This window comes from Mercenaria mercenaria, unplaced genomic scaffold (genome assembly GCF_021730395.1).
Source record: "Mercenaria mercenaria strain notata unplaced genomic scaffold, MADL_Memer_1 contig_1188, whole genome shotgun sequence".
Lineage (NCBI taxonomy): Eukaryota > Metazoa > Mollusca > Bivalvia > Venerida > Veneridae > Mercenaria > Mercenaria mercenaria.
The window spans coordinates 1-20,682 of NW_026459169.1; the positions used below are offsets into that span (position 1 = coordinate 1).

General features: G+C 37.8%; 1 protein-coding gene across 1 annotated transcript; it reads left to right on the forward strand.

Annotated features, from left to right (window-relative positions):
* Positions 1–228: 228 nt before the first annotated feature.
* LOC128551505 (protein O-mannosyl-transferase Tmtc3-like) lies at positions 229–13,104 on the forward strand (the record flags this gene model as incomplete). The annotated part of the gene is made up of 5 exons (XM_053532393.1): positions 229–353; positions 7,252–7,355; positions 8,056–8,138; positions 10,096–10,168; positions 13,057–13,104. Coding segments are annotated over 5 exons (433 nt in total), but the record flags the coding sequence as incomplete, so codon positions are not given.
* Between the last annotated feature and the right edge of the window lie 7,578 nt (positions 13,105–20,682).

Sequence of the window (20,682 nt, forward strand, 5' to 3'; positions counted from 1 at the left end):
AGTGCCTGAAATGAAGCCTGGAGTGGCATCTAGGGTCTTGGCACACAATTACTGCTGGAAAGCTGTCAAATAATTGTATCAGTATGACTTAAATCTTACAACAAAAAGAAACAAAACTAATTGATATTGCAATGAATGCTCCTATAATAAGTTCGATATTTAATCATTTCTTAGATGTTGCCTTTCTGTAGAAATTAAAAATGAAAAATGATACCTATCTATTTTTAGTGTACAACAAGATGATATAGGTGCCCACATGAATGTTGGACGTACATACAAGAAACTAGAGATGTATGACAAGGCAGAGGAGGCTTTCAAAAACGCTAAATCTCTCTTCCCACCTGTTATACCAGGTAATGTAACACTAAATCTTTCCACCCTTCAAGTCAAGGTAAATTGACAGTAAACGTTTCCACAGGGATCTCCTGATTAAGTTGACCAGGTCGCTGACTTCGAATTACTTACCCTTCACCACTCTAGGTGCAAAACTTCACTTGGGATGTAGAATTTTTTCATATGAGAAACTGGGGTTTTTCTCTGCCATCAAAAGCTGAAAAGACACCATATTTATTTACCTATATTTGTGTGGATGTGATATTAACCCCACCCCCCCCTCCCCCCCACCCCCCCACACACACATACACTACCATGTTTTGTTTTGTTTTGTTTGTTTTGGGTTTAACGCCGTTTTTCAACAGTATTTCAGTCATGTAACGGCGGGCAGTTAACCTAACCAGTGTTCCTGGACTCTGTACCAGTACAAACCTGTTCTCCGCAAATAACTGCCAACTTCCCCACATGAATCAGAGGTGGAGGACTAATGATTTCAGACACAATGTCGTTTATCAAATAGTCACGGAGAACATACGCCCCACCCGAGGATCGAACTCACGACCCTGCGATCCGTAGACCAACGCTCTTACCTACTGAGCTAAGCGGGCGGGCTATACACTACCATGTGATGTGATACTAATTCCCCACCTATAATTCCAGGTTTTTATGACAAGTATATCTTACCATCTGTAATACATGTTAATGTGACAGTAATTCTTCAGCCCTGTAATTCCTGGTAATTTGACACTGAATTTTTTCACCTTTAATACAGTTGGTTGACACCAAATTTTTACACATTCGATACCAGGTAAATTGTCACTAAAACATACCACTTGTAAAGCCAGGTAATATGTCACTAAATCTTCCAATCAGTAATTCTGTGTAATGTGATGCATACTATTTCTTCCCACCGTTTATACCAGGGGATATAACTCTAAATCCTTACATCTGTTATACCTGGTAAAGTGGCACTTAATCTTCCCACCTATGATTACCCGAAAATGTGATACAAATTTTTTTACACATGTATCAGGTAAAGTGGCACTCAAAAACTAGGTAATATGACACTAATTCTTCCCACCTTCCATGCCAGGTAAATGGCCCAAAATATTTTTACGCCCAAAGGGACGTATTATGTTATACCTCCCGGTGTCCTTCCGTCCGTCTGTCTCTCCGCTCTGTAACTCTTGAACCCCTTAAAGGATTTTGAACAAGCTTGACACAAATGTTCACCACACCGATATGATGTGCAGGGCGCATGTTTTGGATGTCTCATTCAATGTCAAGGTCACACTTGGGGGTCAAAGTTCATATCAGTTTGTTTGGTGTCCGCTCTGTACCTCTTGAACTGCTTGAAGGATTTGAATGAAACTTGGCACAAATGTTCACCATATCGAGATGATGTGCAGAGTGCATGTTTTGGATAACTCACTTCAAGGTCAAGGTCACACTTAGGGGTCACAGGTCATAATTATGACTTTGCTTTGTGTGTATATTGCACTGCATTGCAATCACCAATCATTCTTTCATTGAAACATTAAGAAAGTTTTTCACACGTAAGATATTTAATTCGTCACGTTTTCATAAACTGAATACAAATTACCAATTACTTCCTTACTTTTGCATCAAGTGATCATTATGGTTATAAAGCATGTCAAAATATACATGCACTGCTATTGATAAACAAAACAACATGTTGACAACTTGCCACGGGCGTTTTTAGCTCGACTATTCGAAGAATAGTCTAGCTATTCTACTCGCCCTGGCGTCGGCGTCACACCTTGGTTAAGTTTTTGCATGCAAGTACATACAGCTATCATTTAAAGGCATATAGCTTTGAAACTTAATTATTCTTTTTCTAGGTCAATTACCAACCTCACTGGGTCAAGTTCCATAACTCTAACATGTATTTTGAGCAAATTATGCCCCCTTTTGAACTTAGAAAATTCTGGTTAAAGTTTTACATGCAAGTTACTATCTCCAAACTAACGCAGATATTGAATTGAAACTTCACATGTGTCTTCGGGGTTATAAAACTAGTTGATAGCACCAAGTCCCATAACTCTGACCTTCATTTTGGCCAAATTATGCCCCCTTTCAAACTTAGAAAATTCTGGTTAAAGTTTTGCGTGCAAGTACATACAGCTATTACTAAAAGGCATATAGATTTGAAACTTATTTTTTCTTTTTCTAGATCAATTACCTACCTCACTGGGTCAAGTCCCATAACTCTGACATGTCTTTTGGGCAAATTATGCCCCCTTTTGGACTTAGAAAATCCTGGTTAAAGTTTTACGTGCAAGTAACTATCTCCAAAACTACTACAGATATTAAATTGAAACTTCACATGTGTCTTCGGGGTTATAAAACTAGTTGATAGCACCAAGTCCAATAACTCTGACATGTATTTTGGGCAAATTATGCCCCCTTTTGGACTTAGAAAATCCTGGTTAAAGTTTTGCGTGCAAGTACATACAGCTATGACCAAAAGGCATATAGCTTTGAAACTTATTTATTATTTTTCTAGGTCAATTACCAACCTCACTGGGTCAAGTTCCATAACTCTTAACATGTATTTTGAGCAAATTATGCCCCCTTTTGGACTTAGAAAATTCTGGTTGAAGTTTTACATGCAAGTTACTATCGCCAAAACTAATGCAGATATTGAATTGAAACTTAACATGTTTCTTCGGGGTTATAAAACTAGTTGATAACATCAAGTCCCATAACTCTGATATGTATTTTGGTCAAATTATGTCCCCTTTCGAACTTAAAACTCTTTTGATATTTAACATTTTGGGTAATAATTTCCTGCTTCTGTGACAATATTTCGAATAGTCGAGCTTGGCTGTCTTACGGACAGCTCTTGTTTGATTAACAGGTGACAATTTTAAACCAGCAAATATTTTGCTGTTCGGTGTTCAGAAGTCAGTTTAAGCGTTAAAATATAAACGGTCATTCAAAAATCGTCCAGTTTTCAGAATTTGGAAGTTCCGGTTTTCAGAAGTTAAAACTATATAGAAATAAGAACAGATAAAAACTGGACCTTGAGTGTTGTGCGGTTTTCAAAGGTTTCTGGTGTAACAGCCCAGTTTTTCCTCCAGTCAGTTCTTTCCCTGAACGGGCCTGAACATGGAACATCCTTTCCGATCAATAACTTGAGAACCACTTGACTCAAAATGTTGAAACTTCATAGGATGATTAGACATGCAGGATGTGGACATGCAGAGCAAATGACCCATATTGATTTTATGGTCACTTGATCAAAGGTCAAGGTCACAGGAGTCTGAACATGGAAAACAGTTTCCAATCAATAACTTGAGAACCACTTGACCCAGGATGTTGAAACTTCATAGGATGATTTGACATGCCAAGTAGCCTATTCCTATTGTAGCCGACCATCAGTGTCTCTTTAACTGTCACTCCTGTCCCCTATTGACTTGTTGGCTATTAGGACTATGCATTGGGGGAGACATGCGCTTTTCTACAAAAGCATCTTCTAGTTTTTCTCATAACTTGTACCAAGCATTTAATTTTACCATAAGTTTTCCACTGAATATTAAAGTTACCTAAACAGACTTTATTACACACAGTCTTCTTTTAAATGATGTAGTTTTTTTAGCTCACCTGTCACAAAGTGACAAGGTGAGCTTTTGTGATCGCGCGGTGTCCGTCGTTCGTCGTCCGTCCGTGCGTCCGTCCGTGCGTCCGTCCGTCCGTCCGTAAACTTTTGCTTGTGACCACTCTAGAGGTCACATTTTTCATGGGATCTTTATGAAAATTGGTCAGAATGTTCATCTTGATGATATCTAGGTCAAGTTCGAAACTGGGTCACGTGCCATCAAAAACTAGGTCAGTAGGTCTAAAAATAGAAAAACCTTGTGACCTCTCTAGAGGCCATATATTTCACAAGATCTTCATGAAAATTGCTCAGAATGTTCACCTTGATGATATCTAGGTCAAGTTTGAAACTGGGTCACGTGCCGTAAAAAACTAGGTCAGTAGGTCTAAAAATAGAAAAACCTTGTGACCTCTCTAGAGGCCATATATTTCACAAGATCTTCATGAAAATTGGTCAGAACATTCACCTTGATGATATCTAGGTCAAGTTCGAAACTGGATCACTTGCCATAAAAAACTAGGTCAGTAGGTCTAAAAATAGAAAAACCTTGTGACCTCTCTAGAGGCCATTTTTTTCATGGGATCTTCATGAAAATTGATCAGAACATTCACCATGATGATATGTAGATCAAGTTCGAAACTGGGTCACGTGCCGTCAAAAACTAGGTCAGTAGGTCAAATAATAGAAAAACCTTGTGACCTCTCTAAAGGCCATATTTTTCATGGGATCTGTATGAAAGTTGGTCTGAATGTTCATCTTGATGATATCTAGGTCAAGTTTGAAACTGGGTCACGTCCGGTCAAAAACTAGGTCAGTAGGTCTAAAAATAGAAAAAGTTTGTGACCTCTCTAGAGGCCATATATTTCATGAGATCTTCATGAAAATTGGTCAGAATGTTCACCTTGATGATATCTAGGTCAAGTTCGAAAGTGGGTCACGTGCCTTCAAAAACTAGGTCAGTAGGTCAAATAACAGAAAAACCTTGTGACCTCTCTAGAGGCCATATTTTTCATGGGATCTGTATGAAAGTTGGTCTGAATGTTCGTCTTGATGATATCTAGGTCAAGTTTGAAACTGGGTCACGTCCGGTCAAAAACTAGGTCAGTAGGTCTAAAAATAGAAAAAGTTTGTGACCTCTCTAGAGGCCATATATTTCATGAGATCTTCATGAAAATTGGTCAGAATGTTCACCTTGATGATATCTAGGTCAAGTTCGAAAGTGGGTCACGTGCCATCAAAAACTAGGTCAGTAGGTCAGATAATGGAAAAACTTTGTGACCTCTCTAAAGGCCATATTTTTCATTGGATCTGTATGAAAATTGGTCTGAATGTTCTCCTTGATGATATCTAGGTCAGGTTCGAAACAGGGTCATGTGCGGTCAAAAACTAGGTCAGTAGGTCTAAAAATAGAAAAACCTTGTGACCCCTCTAGAGGCCATACTTGTGAATGGATCTGCATAAAAATTGGTCAGAATGTTCACCTTGATGATATCTAGATCAAGTTTGAAACTGGGTCACGTGCCTTAAAAAACTAGGTCAGTAGGTCAAATAATAAAAAAACCTTGTGACCTCTCTAGAGGCCATACTTTTCATGGGATCTGTATGAAAGTTGGTCTGAATGTTCATCTTGATGATATCTAGGTCAAGTTTGAAACTGGGTCAACTGCGGTCAAAAACTAAGTCAGTAGGTCTAAAATTATTAAAATCTTTTGACCTCTCTAGAGGCCATATTTTTCAATGGATCTTCATGAAAATTGATCTGAATGTTCACCTTGATGATATCTAGGTCAAGTTTCGAAACTGGGTCATGTGCGGTCAAAAACTAGGCCAGTATGTATAAAGATAGAAAAACATTGTGACCTCTCTAGAGGCCATGTTTTTCATGAGATCTTCATGAAAATAGTGAGAATGTTCACCTTGATGATATCTAGTTAAAGGTCAAAACAGGGTCACGTACCTTCGAAAACTAGGTCAATAGGTCAAATAATAGAAAAACCTTGTGACCTCTCTAGAGACCATATTTTTCAATGGATCTTCATGAAAATTGGTCAGAATTTTTATCTTGATAATATCTAGGTCAAGTTCAAAACTGGGTCACATGAGCTGAAAAACTAGGTCACTATGTCAAATAATAGAAAAAACGACGTCATACTCAAAACTGGGTCATGTGGGAAGAGGTGAGCGATTCAGGACCATCATGGTCCTCTTGTTTTCATTATTAATCCCCCGCCACAAATGGTTGGGGGTTATAGGAATGGTCTCCGCCCATCTTCCATCCGTCCTACTGTCTGTCCGTAACACTTTCATGTCCGCTCCATATCTCATAAACCCCTTGAAGGATTTTCATGAAACTTGGGTCAAATGATCACCTCATCCAGGCGATGTGCAGAACTTATGAGTCAGCCTTGCCGGTTCAAGGTCAAGGGCACAACTGAAGGTCAAAGGTTTGAGCCTTCCTTTTTGTGTCGGCTCTGTATGTCCTAATTCCCTTAAAGGATTCATATGAAACTTGGGTCAAATGATCACCTCATCAAGGCGATGTGCAGAACTCATGAGTCAGCCATGCCGGCTCAAGGTCAAGGTCACAACTCAAGGTCAAAGGTTTGAGCCTTCCATTTCGTGTCTGCTGTATATCTCCTAAACCCCTTGAAGGAATTTTATAAAACTTGGGTCAGATGATCACCTCATCAAAACGTTGAGCAGAACTTATGAGTCAGCCATGCTGGCTCAAGGCCAAGGTCACAACTTAGGGTCAAAGGTTTGAGCCTTCCATTTTGTGTCCACTCTGTATCTCCTAAACCCCTTGAAGGATTTTCATCAAACTTGGGTCAAATGATCACCTCATCAAGAACTCATGAGTCAGCCATGTCAACTCAAGGTCACAACTTAGGGTCAAAGGTTTGAGCCTTCCATTTTGTGTCCACTCTGTATCTCCTAAACCCCTTGAAGGATTTTCATCAAACTTGGGTCAAATGATCACCTCATCAAGAACTCATGAGTCAGCCATGTCAACTCAAGGTCACAACTCGTGGTCAATGGTTTGAGCTCTGTATCTCCTAAACCCCTTGAAGGATTTTCATGAAACTTGGGTCAAATGATCACCTCATCAAGACATTGCGCAGAATTCATGAGTCAGCCATGTCAGTTCAAGGTCAAGGTCACAGCTTAAGGTCAAAGGTTTACCCTTTCGCTATCCATAGCAGTGGCGGGGGATTTAGCTGTCTTTCAGACTGCCATGTTTTCTTTTTAATTTTATGCTATTTGATCACATTAACTTTTGAAAATATTTTATTTAGGAAAGAGTTATACAGCAAGAGTTGCACCAAGTCACCTGAATGTGTTCCTTAACTTGGCATCAATATATTCAAGAGATCCTAGTAGACTAGAGGAGGCTGCCACTGTAAGTATATACTTGTTGAACAGTCCTATTCGGACTCAAGTCAATGTTAGGAAATAAAGGTTTATTGTAAACAACTGTTTTTAAAAATATGAAGAATACTAAAGGGGCCTTCCTCTGTCAGAAAAACCTTTAAAGTCGTCGTATGATCTGTATCTCTGTCATTAAGATGTTAAATGCAACAAAAACGCACGAAAAAAGACTTCCCCATTTGGACTGTAAAATCCTTTTTATATAAGATAATTATTGACAGGCCTGTATATTACTGGTTTGGTGTTCTGACATGTTGCCTGGCTCTGCTTTGAAATAATGCTAGAAAGGGCAAACGCTCTTCTATCACCCCTTAAGCTTGAAAGTAACTACAATTGAAACTCCGAATCTCGAATTCCAAGGGATCAAGCGTTTTACTTAGAGATAATCGATATTCGACTTAAAATGCTTTTTTGTGCACGTGTTTTTGGGAAGGGCTTAAAAATGTTTTTGATGTAACCGGGATTTTGAGATAAGTGAGTTTGAAATATCATGTTTCAACCATATATGAGCCGCACCATGAGAAAACCAACATAGTGGCTGGATCCATGCTGGTCACAAAGCCACTGTTGGTTTTCTCATGGCGTGGCTCATATGACTTTATTCAGTAGGTTTAGGTGTGATTTGAAATCCCCCCAAGGAAACAAGATAAATTAGACATACTTTATTTCAGTTATTGAAGACGGCCACAGATATGAGACCAGACTACATACAAGGTTATATCAACAGAGGTGATATCTACATGAAAATGGGAAGGTAAGTTGACCTGCTAGATAAAATGTTACTTGCTTTTAGTATAAAAGTGAATGATGAAGAATGATCTATTTTACTGTTTGATATTTACCTGTGATGTTTTCATTGAGCTCTAACATGTCTCAGAACTTACTGGTACTGAAAATCATTTGCACATCTTACCAAAACATATTGGCTTCTATGGTTACCTGTAGTGGACAGAGTTAGCATGTCAGTGAAGTTGGATGTCAAGATGGGAAATTTAGTGTTATTTCTAGAGCGACGCAGCGGGGCGCCCCGCGCTGCCCTTTTTAATTGCCGCTACGCTGCCCTTATAGTGTGCCCTCCTGCCTTTGATCTGCTAAATCCCGCCCTTTATCCTGTAGACATGCCTCGCTGATTTTTTGATCAGCAAATTATGTCACGGCGAGTGCACACAGGTAACGAGAATCAATGAGGTGTTATGATTAATTGATAAAGTATTGATTATGTGTACTGTCAAAAAAGCGCCAATTAATAAATCATCCGTAAGCGGCCAGCTGATTACCGAGCATGTGAAAAGCGCCCTGTAAAATTTCTTCATTCAAGCTTTAAATTAAACCATTGTTTAGTATAATAAGAATATATCTTTGCAGTCTAATCCTACCTTCATTTTTACTAGAAAATCCACAAATTTTAATGAATTTCGAAAGCAAAAATAAGTTAAAGATGTCCGTTCACGATTCTAAATACACCCGATGTCGTATGCAAACAACAATAACAACATGCAAATTTTCAATTATTCCTTCAAAAAAGCTGAATATCACTATTTTTTATGATAAGTATCATCATAATTTGAGGAATTATCTCTGGTTTACCTTAGTGAGTCAAGTAAAGTGAACAAAACCACTTTCACATGTAATTCCGGAAGTGTACCAGTATCCGGAGAGTACATTTTGGATACATTTTTTTACAAACTTTTATAGCACTTTTCTGTTAATGAAATATTGATGAAAGACCTAATTAATATGACATAAATTTTGATACATATTAGTTACAATGTGACCTGAAACTGACCTTTTTATTATGTTGTAACATGATCTTGGCTTCAAGCTTATTAGACACATATAACATATAAAAACCCTCCACTATATCATAATTATCCGCATGAATAAGTTGACATCCTTGGTAACATTTTTTAGAAAAAAGCTTCAATGAATGGTTTGACAAAAAATATAAAGTAATGTTAAACCCTTTGTAAACTCTGTTACTGGTTTTGGGAACATATCTTTTACCACATTAATTATTCTGTGATTTAAAAGTATGTGCACAAAAATCATAAGTATAAAACTACATAACTATAAACATCTAGAAATGTAACTACTGCTGCGGTAACTTTCCAGTTTAAAACGGCACTATGCCCCTTTTTGGCAGCACCCTGCCCCTTTTAGACAGCACCCTGCCCTTTTTGAGCTCTAGAAATAACACTAGAAATTAGTTTTAAAGTTTGTATAGCTTCCTCTCAAATTCAAAGTTAATTACTGTACAAGATGGTCATGCGCTTTAGCATTTGTCATTGAAATGGAAGGTGAATGGTTCGAGCCCCACTGAGGTCCTTTCGAGTGTTACCAGTTGATACGCTGCCATCTAGATAAAGAATGGTTACCGACTGCCTTCCTGCCTGATGCAAGGCAGTGATTAACAGACAGGATTCGGGATATAGATGTGCACAAGGCAAAGGTGTTTCATAAAATCAGAACGATCAGCCTTCTATAAGCCAGTTGATAGCTTTCTTGAGCGATAGAATTCTATATGAAGCAAGGTTTTCGAATTTACAGCAGTGAGGTGCAAGTGTTTCGAAATCAGCAACCTTAAACACTTGGCCATCAAGGACCCCTAAATTTTAAGGAACATTAATAAGCATTTAGTTACTTTTTTATATGGTAGATATGTTCACCATTACATGTAAATTTATGTGGAAACTTAAATGTTTGTATTGCAGGCAGAAGGATGCTTTATCCATGTATGAAGAGGCTCTTAAATATGAACCACAAAATGCAGATGCTCATTATAACGTAAGTGAGCCACATCATGAGAAAACCAACATAGTGGCTTTGCGACCAGCATGGATCCAGACCAGCCTGCACATCCGCGCAGTCTAGTCAGAATCTATGCTGTTCGCAGTCGGTACCTATTGCAATTCGAGAAACCGTTAGTGAACAGCATGGATCCTGACCAGACTGCATGGATGCGCAGGCTGGTCTGGATCCATGCTGGTGGCAAAGCCACTGTGTTGGTTTTCCCATGGCGAGGCTCAAGTAATTATGAGCCATAGCATATAAAAGGTACCATAAGTCAAATGGTGCGTGTCCACTTAGCCAAATAGGGAAAGTGCAGATCTATGTATATTAGGGTTATAAGATTGATCACCATGCAGGTGTATGTTCTCTAAAGAATACATTTGTCCTCTGCATTTGATTAAATAACTGTGGAGAAATTGGCATTTACTTGTGGAGAATATGTATTGGTACAGAATCCAGGGATAGGTTAGTGTAATTGTCTACTGTAACTTACTGTGAAATACTGTTAGAAAAGACGATAAACACAAAACAAAAGGTCAGACTGAATCATGTATGTACCTGTAAGGACATAATGCCCATTCCAAGGGAGATTATTGAGAAAAAAGTATTACCGTCCTACAAATGAGTAATCTTTTTTAGCTCACCTGTCACAAAGTAACAAGGTGAGCTTTTGTGATCGCGCGGTGTCCGTCGTCCGTCCGTCCGTGCGTGGGTGCGTGCGTCCGTGCGTCCGTAAACTTTTGCTTGTGACCACTCTAGAGGTCACATTTTTCATTGGATCTTTATGAAAGTTGGTCAGAATGTTCATCTTGATGATATCTAGGTCAAGTTCGAAACTGGGTCACGTGCCTTCAAAAACTAGGTCAGTAGGTCTAAAAATAGAAAAACCTTGTGACCTCTCTAGAGGCCATATATTTCACAAGATCTTCATGAAAATTGGTCAGAATGTTCACCTTGATGATATCTAGGTCAAGTTCGAAACTGGGTCACTTGCCATCAAAAACTAGGTCAGGAGGTCTAAAAATAGAAAAACCTTGTGACCTCTCTAGAGGCCATATATTTCACAAGATCTTGATGAAAATTGGTCAGAACGTTCACCTTGATGATATCTAGGTCAAGTTCGAAACTGGGTCACGTGCGGTCAAAAACTAGGTCAGTAGGTCAAATAATAGAAAAACCTTGTGACCACTCTAGAGGTCACATTTTTCATTGGATCTTTATGAAAGTTAGTCAGAATGTTCATCTTGATGATATCTAGGTCAAGTTCGACACTGGGTCACGTGCCTTTAAAAACTAGGTCAGTAGGTCAAATAATAGAAAAACCTTGTGACCTCTCTAGAGGCCATATTTTTCATGGGATCTGTATGAAAGTTGGTCTGAATGTTCATCTTGATGATATCTGGGTCAAGTTCGAAAGTGGATCACGTGCCATCAAAAACTAGGTCAGTAGGTCAAATAATAGAAAAACCTTGTGACCTCTCCAAAGGCCATATTTTTCATGGGATCTGTATGAAAATTGGTCTGAATGTTCATCTTGTTGATATCTAAGTCAAGTTCGAAATAGGGTCATGTGCGGACAAAAACTAGGTCAGCAGGTCTAAAAATAGAAAAACCTTGTGACCTCTCTAGAGGCCATACTTGTGAATGGATTTCCATTAAAATTGGTCAGAATGTTCACCTTGATGATATCTAGGTTAATTTTGAAACTGGGTCACATGCCTTAAAAAACTAGGTCAGTAGGTCAAATAATAAGAAAAACCTTGTGACCTCTCTAGAGGCCATACTTTTCATGGGATCTGTATGAAAGTTGGTCTGAATGTTCATCTTGATGATATCTAGGTCAAGTTTGAAACTGGGTCAACTGCGGTCAAAAACTAGGTCAGTAGGTCTAAAATTATTGAAACCTTTTGACCACTGTAGAGGCCATATTTTTCAATGGATCTTCATGAAAATTGATCTGAATGTTCACCTTGATGATATCTAGGTCAGTTTTGAAACTGGGTCACGTGCGGTCAAAAACTTGGCCAGTAGGTATAAAAATAGAAAAACCTTGTGACCTCTCTAGAGGCCATATTTTTCATGAGATCTTCATGAAAGTGAGAATGTTCACCTTGATGATATCTAGGTAAAGTTTAAAACACGGTCACCTACCTTCGAAAACTAGGTCAATAGGTCAAATAATACAAAAACCTTGTGACCTTTGTAGAGACCATATTTTTCAATGGATCTTCATGAAAATTGGTCAGAGTTTTTATCTTGATAATATCTAGGTCAAGTTCAAAACTGGGTCACATGAGCTCAAAAACTAGGTCACTATGTCAAATAATGACGTCATACTCAAAACTGGGTCATGTGGGAAGAGGTGAGCGATTCAGGACCATCATGGTCCTCTTGTTTGACATTATGACCATGCAAAGTGAAACAAACATGAAATCGGTCTTGAAAACGACATTTGTCGCCATACCTAGTGATTTTCAGTAAATGTGTAATCATGTCGTACTTCATACGGTTGCAGAGCTTTACAATATGTTTTAAATGTGAAAAATTTCCCAAAAACCCTTTCAAAACCACAAAAAAGCATCATTTTTAAGCAGGTTCTATAAGTTTCCATTCCTCAGTTTTAGACTAAATTTAAACTTTCAAGAAAAAAACATCAAATACTGGTCTTTAATAAAAAAGATTATATAAACTTTTTAATTGATAGAACTGTCTAAGTTAATGATTTTGAATTTCCTTACGACGCTATGATTCAAATAATTTTATTCTTGCTGTTGTATTCTTGCCTACATCTAAACTTCCAAATTATTTGGCAAATAAAAAAGTTTAGATTTTTAAGAGTATCTTCTGATGTTTTAAATGAATTTGATGTGGTATTTTTCCAGCTTGGTGTGGTCCTTAAAGGAGTTAGGGAATGGGCCAAAAGCTTTTGAGAGTTTCGAAAAAGCCCTATATCATGACCCAGACCACTGGGTAAGTTTTTAATTTCATTTCATTTGCTCTTAATAGATGTATTTCTTTTGATCTCTGTCATTTCCTTTTTCTTTTACCACAGCAAGCTCATATTAGCAGAGATTTAATAGAAAGGGTTTTTAAGCTGTTGGCAGCTGCAGCCGGGGGGTTTTTTGGGTTACGACGTATCCTTCCTCTTATGATCAAGTACTGTCATAGGAAATGGATTTGAGACTATTTTCTAAAATCAAATAACTTTTCCCGTGTCATCACTATCTGGCTGTAATAAATTACACCCGCCCGCTTAGCTAAGTAGGTAAGAGCGTTGGTCTAGGATCGCGGGGTCGCGAGTTTGATCCTCGGGCGGGGCGTATGTTCTCCATGACTATTTGATAAACGACGTTGTGTCTGAAATCATTAATCTCCACCTCTGATTCATGTGGGGCATTTGGCAGTTACTTGTGGAGAACAGGTTTGTACTGGTACAGAATCCAGGAACACTGGTTGGGTTTAAACTGCCCACCGGTACATGACTGAAATACTGTCGAAAAACGGTTAAACCCCAAAACAAAAAAACAAACAAAAAATAAATTACAAATAAGCTTACTGTTTGAATCAGGATAAAAATACAGGGTCACTGTGTCTGCATGACCTATTGATCATTAAACTGTTCTTTGTCATACATTCTTCATCTCTTGTAAAAATGAATTTGTATCACCTGAAATTCCATGCCCATGAAATATATCTGAAAAATAATTCTCAAATTTAGTTACAGTTCTAAAAGTATAGAATGAATATGAAATATTCATCTGCCGGTGTATTGTAATTTGGTTTCACTGACAATTTAGACTAAATGAAATTTTTTTGTTTTTCACAATCACTGTAAAAATTCAGCTGTAATGATCAAGAACAAGGGATGAGGACAAGTGGCAAGTTGCTATAGACAGGTTATGTTCCCAGCAAGGGCGTCCTCCCCCTTCTTGAATATTAAAATGAAAATTTTTAAACTGATGCATACAAGTCAATATAATTTGGAATCACTTTTCTTGTCATTGATGGAAATATCCTGTTACATATGAGCTGTTGAAGATTCAAATTTGGAAGGAAATTTCAGTACAGTACGTACTGAGTTTTGTTGATTGTGAAACGCTTTTTGTTACCTAAAGTGAAAACAAGGTTTTCTGAAAAAAGCAGTTTATGACCAGACAATTGGTTCATCCGAGTTGTGAATGACAAGAGGTATGTCAAAGATTTTTGCAAAGGTACAGTAACAAATTTATGTTTTGCGCTTAAGATTTGCATTAGTATTTAAATTGAAAAAAAATGCAGAAAAGCTTAACAAAGCAGATAATCATTCTATTCTTCTTTGCTGTACATTGAATATTAAAGTGCCATCATTTCTATGAACCCTAAAACTGCTCTTTAGGGTTTTCCATTTTTTAAATATTTCGTTTTTCTAGGTTTCAGCAGTTGATTAAAGTAGAAAGAATGAATTTGCGGCACCATTTTCCCTCGCCATGCTTGCCATGCATGCAGGGCTTCGTAGCCTCAGAAAATATTTTAAAATGTCTCTCGAGGGATGAAGAATTCTGGGTTTTAAAGTACATCATATAATTAAGACATGAATTTTTTTTGAATTTTTAAAATACTACACGTTAACCTTTAAACCTGCTGCCAGCAAATGATTCTGCCTTTGTGACCAGGCAGGCTGATCATGACCTGCACTGTTTGCTATTTAAATAAAGAACCCTTCGAATAATAGATGGATTGCCCAAGTTGCATAATGAACAAACCATTTTAGAAAATTCAGCACTGTAAAGGTCAAAAATTTAAAATGAAAAGCTCTTCAGTAAAAATAATGATAGTCTGTGAAATCATTTCATTTCATTTGGGATGAAATTTTGTGATTTTGGCAAAATGACTTATTTCATGGAAACATGATTTCATGCATTTCAACCTTTTAAATGATATAAATGAGCCGTGCCATTGGAAAACCAACATAATGGCTTTGCGACCAGCATGGATCCAGACCAGCCTGCGCGGATACCAGCCTGCGCATCTGCGCACTCTTGTCAGGATCCATGCTGTTCGCTAACAGTTTCTCTAATTGTAATAGACTTTGAAAGTGAACAGCATGGATCCTGACCAAACTGCGCGGATGCGAAGGCTGGTCTGGATCCATGCTGGTCGCAAAGCCACTATGGCGCGGCTCAAATGAGATTTTTGTTTGTTCATTAGGATTTCATTTCATGTACTGACACAACAACAAAATCCACAAAAGTAAGTGCCCATTGAATATTAACCTTTACCCCCACTGAATTTCAATAATTGACTGGTCCATCATTCAATTTGGGCAAAAACCATCTTTTAAATTTGAAGGACTAAAAAGATGAATAGCAAACCAGTGTAGACCATTCAGCCTGCACAGACATTGGGGCTGATCTTGGTCAGTAACTGATCGTAAAGGCAAAATCAGTTGCCAACAGCGGGCTAAATATTAAAGTTTTAACAATCATTGACCATACTGAGCCAAAATAAACAAAAATATCCATATAAGATAGTAAAAAATCAGCATCTGCAAAGCAATGAAATCATTAAATGCTAAATGTAAATTTGGTACTTACTTTTTATACTGAAAGCTGGAGTTGTGAACTTGTAAAGGTATTGACATGATTACATTTTAATCACAGAGTGGAACGCATGCATAATTTTGAATGTTATTTTAATACAGATGGATATAACTGTTTACCATGTTTTTGGGAATTTGAAATTGAACAAAAAAAATGTTTTTTAAATAAATATAAATACAGAGAGAGCCCACATTTAAGAGTGCCATATTTAACTTTGGCTCTGATGTTGACTAACAATCAAAAGAAACCATTAAAGCTGTGCCGTATGTCAGAAAACTGTTAGAGGTGAGTGGTTTTCATCTTCTTCTTCATTTAACAATGAGCCACGCCATGTGAAAACCAACATAGTGCATCCGCGCAGTCTGGTCGCGTCAATGCTGTTCGCTTTCAAACCTATTGTAACTAGAGAAACTGAGAAATGAACAGAAATGGATCCTTACCAGATGCGCAGGCGGGTCGGGATCCATGCTGGTCTCAAATGCACTGTGTTGGTTTTCTCATGGTGCGCTCAATTATTTTGCGGGTATGTCCTTGATGCTTACTTTAAACCCTAAAGGCTGAAAGAATCTTGAAATTGTTTGTTTGCAGAAAAGTAGGTATGTAACACAAGATTAAGTTTTACTTTGTCAGAATTTGTTGAAGATGAAAATTTTTAAAACCATTTATAATTGAATCGCCTTATCAGCCCCTCCTGTGTTAAAGGTCCATTACTAAGGGAAAGTGAGTTGGAAAATTTTTTTCATAGCCATGCATAGACTTCTGCAAGACACTAAAAATGAAGTTTGGGCAGGTCAAAATTTACAGAAGGTCTTGGAACCAAAGAAATGTATGTTTATTATATATGTTGAAATTTCATGAATCGACAGAAGACCCCCCAGGTTTTTTTAAACCCTTTCTTCATACTTCATAGAAAAATAATTGTACATATACTGCGATTTATTTTCGAATTTCTACATACCAACTTTCATTTTCCATAAAATGAAATAGTTCTGTGCTTTTTAAAAGAAATCAAAATGTTCACTTTCCTTAGTATTGGACCTTTAACAGTTGTTGCCTGAAGCAGCCAGTCAGCATACTCCACAAATTTGTTCTAAAATCAAATTGTCTTAAGCAGCTACCAGCGTGCAACAGCCAGATTGCATCACTCTCACAACTGGCTGCTAAGTACAGGGTTGGCTGTATTTATGTGTCATTAAATTTTGTGGTGTAATAAATCAGCTTTTCCTATGTACATCCTTGCTTGGTGCTCAGCATTAAGAGGATAGTGCTAGGACTGGTCTGCCCGATGTCGGTATAATGTGACTGGGTGGGATATCATGTCACATGTCTATGGTGTGATATTCCAGTGAGGCAGCACAATAAAGTTGAGCAATGGCTCACTACTACAAGTAGACACCATTGTTTATGACTGAAATTGTTGAAAAAGACTTTAAACCCAACACACACACACATATTTCCATGTACATAAAAATATTTTTTTCAAATGTATGCTCCCCAAAACATAAAAAAATGTAACACTTTTATTTATTTGCAGCTGTATCCTAGTCACACAAAGGGTCTGATGCTGCTATATATTTTCAGCAAAATTTGCTGACAGCAGAAAGGTGTCTAATGGGGGGTTGTTCTATATTTTTCAGTGTATCCTGACCACACCAAGGGTTTGATGCTGTTTAGGAGAACTCAATGTGAATGTCCCCCAAAAACCTGGATGAAGCTGAACAGTAAGAGATTCTATGAGCTAAAAATAGCATTATCAATTTTGTTATTACCTCTCTTTGATATGGAAATATTGAGAAGCTTTCACTACTACGCATTGCAGTCTACTTTCTCTGACTTCCAGGGGTGTAAAATAACCGTTTCAGATGAAAGAGAAAAAAATTTCATAGCGTTTCTTTTCTTTAATAATGAATTTCAAAGTCTCTCTTTCATAATCCATTTGATATTCAATGCACATTTCCAAAACTTTTTTTTTTTTTGCTTTCATCAGTTCAGTATTAATTTATTTTCAGCCTGTTAGTTATGCAAACAGGCGTAAAAAGTTACATGTGCTCGTACATGATTGTCTTTCCTCTGAATGAAAGGTTAAGGATCACTTGGCTCTCACCAATGTGGGTTCGAGCCTCTTTTGGGGTTTGTAAAATTATTCATGTGAGGAAGCTATCCAGAGCTTACAGAAGGTTTGTAGTTCAACTTAGGTGAACGCCCATGATGAAACAATGCCTGGGGGGGCACTCGGGTCTTCCTGCCGGAGGATAAGCTTGAAAGTCGTCAAAATGACCAATAATTGTGTTGGTGTGAATTTTAGCCCAAACCCAAAAACAAAATCATGATACCCGCCATTTTATGGCTGATTTCACATACATGTCTCTGAAAATTTTTACATCTTAATACACAATACCTACTCGGTCATTTTGATGGTTAGATTTCACAGTACTCTGAAAATTTTTACATCTAATTTCACAATACTTTTTTTTTTAAAAATTGAAATGCATACTTGCTATTTAACATCTGATTGCACACACTTTTTATAGTTTTTACTGTGATGACACTGTCGTTTTTATTTAGTGTCATAATTTTTTTGCAGTGTTTCACCAAAGTGGTGAAGGGAACCTGGAAACGGAAGCCATGCATAATCTGTGTGTAGTGTATGCAAACGCGGCATTCTGCAAAAAAGCAAGAAATGCCCAGCAAGGTGCATGCATTGGCTCCAAATGAAGAATATATTTTGAGACATTTAAATATTGTACGAGCCAAGATAAAGGAATTTTTGGAGAAAAAGAAAGCTGCCGGGGCTCGGGGTCAACCTGCTGGGTCAGCAAGTCAGGTCACTCGAGGTCAAGGCCCGGGACAAATCAGGGCAACAAGAGCAAGGTCCAAAACAGCCAGATAAAGGGTCAGACAGGTGCAAGGTCAGGTCGCCAAACTACGCAAGATCAAACTGGGGGGAAAGATGGGGCATAGTTGCTTAAAATGACCAGTTGGATAGGGTGTTTATTTTAAAAAAAAGAAAAAATATGTTTAGGCCAATACACATTCCATTGTTTGTTCTATGTTACTTGATTTAAAAGTTTGAGTTTCCAGGGGTTTTATGCGCCTTATGAGTTTTTGGTTCACAAAATTTCCCTTATTTTGAAGCCCGCCCGCTTAGCTCAGTAGGAGAGCAATTGGTCTACGGATCGCTGGTCGTGAGTTCGATCCCCGGATGGGGCGTAGTTCCCATGACGATTTGATAAAAGACATTGTCTGAAATCATTCGTACTCCACCTCTGATTCATGTGGGGAAGTTAGTAGTTACTTGCAGAGAAAAGGTTTGTACTGGTAAGAATCCGGGAAAAACTGGTTGGGTTAACTGCCGCGTATATGACTAAAAATACTGTTGAAAAATAGGTTAAACCCAAAACAAACAAACAAACAAACTTATTTTCTGAAGGAAATGCTCATTAAATAGAGCTATTAAGTGTGTTTGAATTGAATAATAAGCAGCACCTTTAAAAATTTTGAATATATAAAATGATAACAATTTAAAAGTACAGTTATGAAAAAGCTCTCAATTTATCTTGAAAGCTGCATGGTGAAGTATTAAAAGCCCAAACAAAAAACACCAAACATCCTTTTTTTAAAGCCTTAGCTTTTGAAATCTGCTTATTAACATAAACAAATTTTAAATGGTTTCACTTGGGTCCACTTCCTTAGTTACTACATGTAGTTTTATCACAAGCTGTGTTATATTACTCCAAAACTGAAAATGAGTACGAAAAATGTACCCTTGTTTGTTTTGGATTTTGGGCCATTTTTTCAACAGTTTTTATTATGTTGGGGGGGGGGTGGGGGGGGGGGCAGTTAACCCTGACCAGTTGTTCATGGATTCTATATCAGTACTAAACTGTTCTCCACAAGTCACTACCAACTTCCCATCAGAATCAGGGGGGAGGACGAACAGTTCCAGACACATTTCTTTATCAAATTGAAATGGAGAACATACCTGGCATGGGACTTGATCTCACAACCCTGCGATTTGTAGTTCTGTGCTGTTCCCATTAAGTTAAGCAGAGGGGCTGTTCAAAGAAGGGGAGCTACATTATTTTGTTCCTGTTGGTCGGTGCAAGTAACAGTTGGTCAGTTATTAAACATTTTAAGTACTGATCAATTACTAAGAATGCTTTGGTTGCAGTTTTCAAGCTTCATAATTATTGCCTATAAATAATTAAGGGGACCCTGTTTTATAGGGGTCAGTGGTCCAACACCAAAATGAAATACTTTCAGCCCAAAATGTTTTCTGTAAAAAAATCTGGTGTTCACTCATGGGCCAAAGTTCATAAAAATCTGTAGCATTTTCGTAACATCAGCAGTTTACTACCTAATATTCATGGCGTCATTAGGTTAAATTGCAAGGTCAAAACATATTGGAGACTGAAAATTACAACACCCAATTACTAGTACCTCCTGGCAGGCCATCATGGGGTGGTTGGGGGGCATATGAGCCGCGCCAGAGAAAACCAACATAGTGGGTTTTGCGACCACATGGATCCAGACCAAGCCTGTGCATCCACGCAGTCTGGTCAGACCCAGCTGTTCGCTTTTAAACCCTTTTGGAATTGGAAAACTGTTAGCGAACAGCATGATCCTGACCAGACTGCGCGGATGTGCAGGCTGGTCGGGATCCATGCTGGTCGCAAACCCACTATGTTGGTTTTCTCATGGGCGGCTCAATTAAAATGTTCTACCAATAGCACAGATGTTTTTTGTTGCTCAAAAGTATTTTAGACTGTACCAAAAAGTCACTGTTTTCATTTATATGAAATATACTATTATAGAATGGAAACTAGGTGAATGTTAAACACATATCATTGTATTAAGTGATAAAATTTTTTTATATTGCTGGAAAAAGAATAAAGAGTTTTGAAAATTTAAGATATATATGGATGTAGC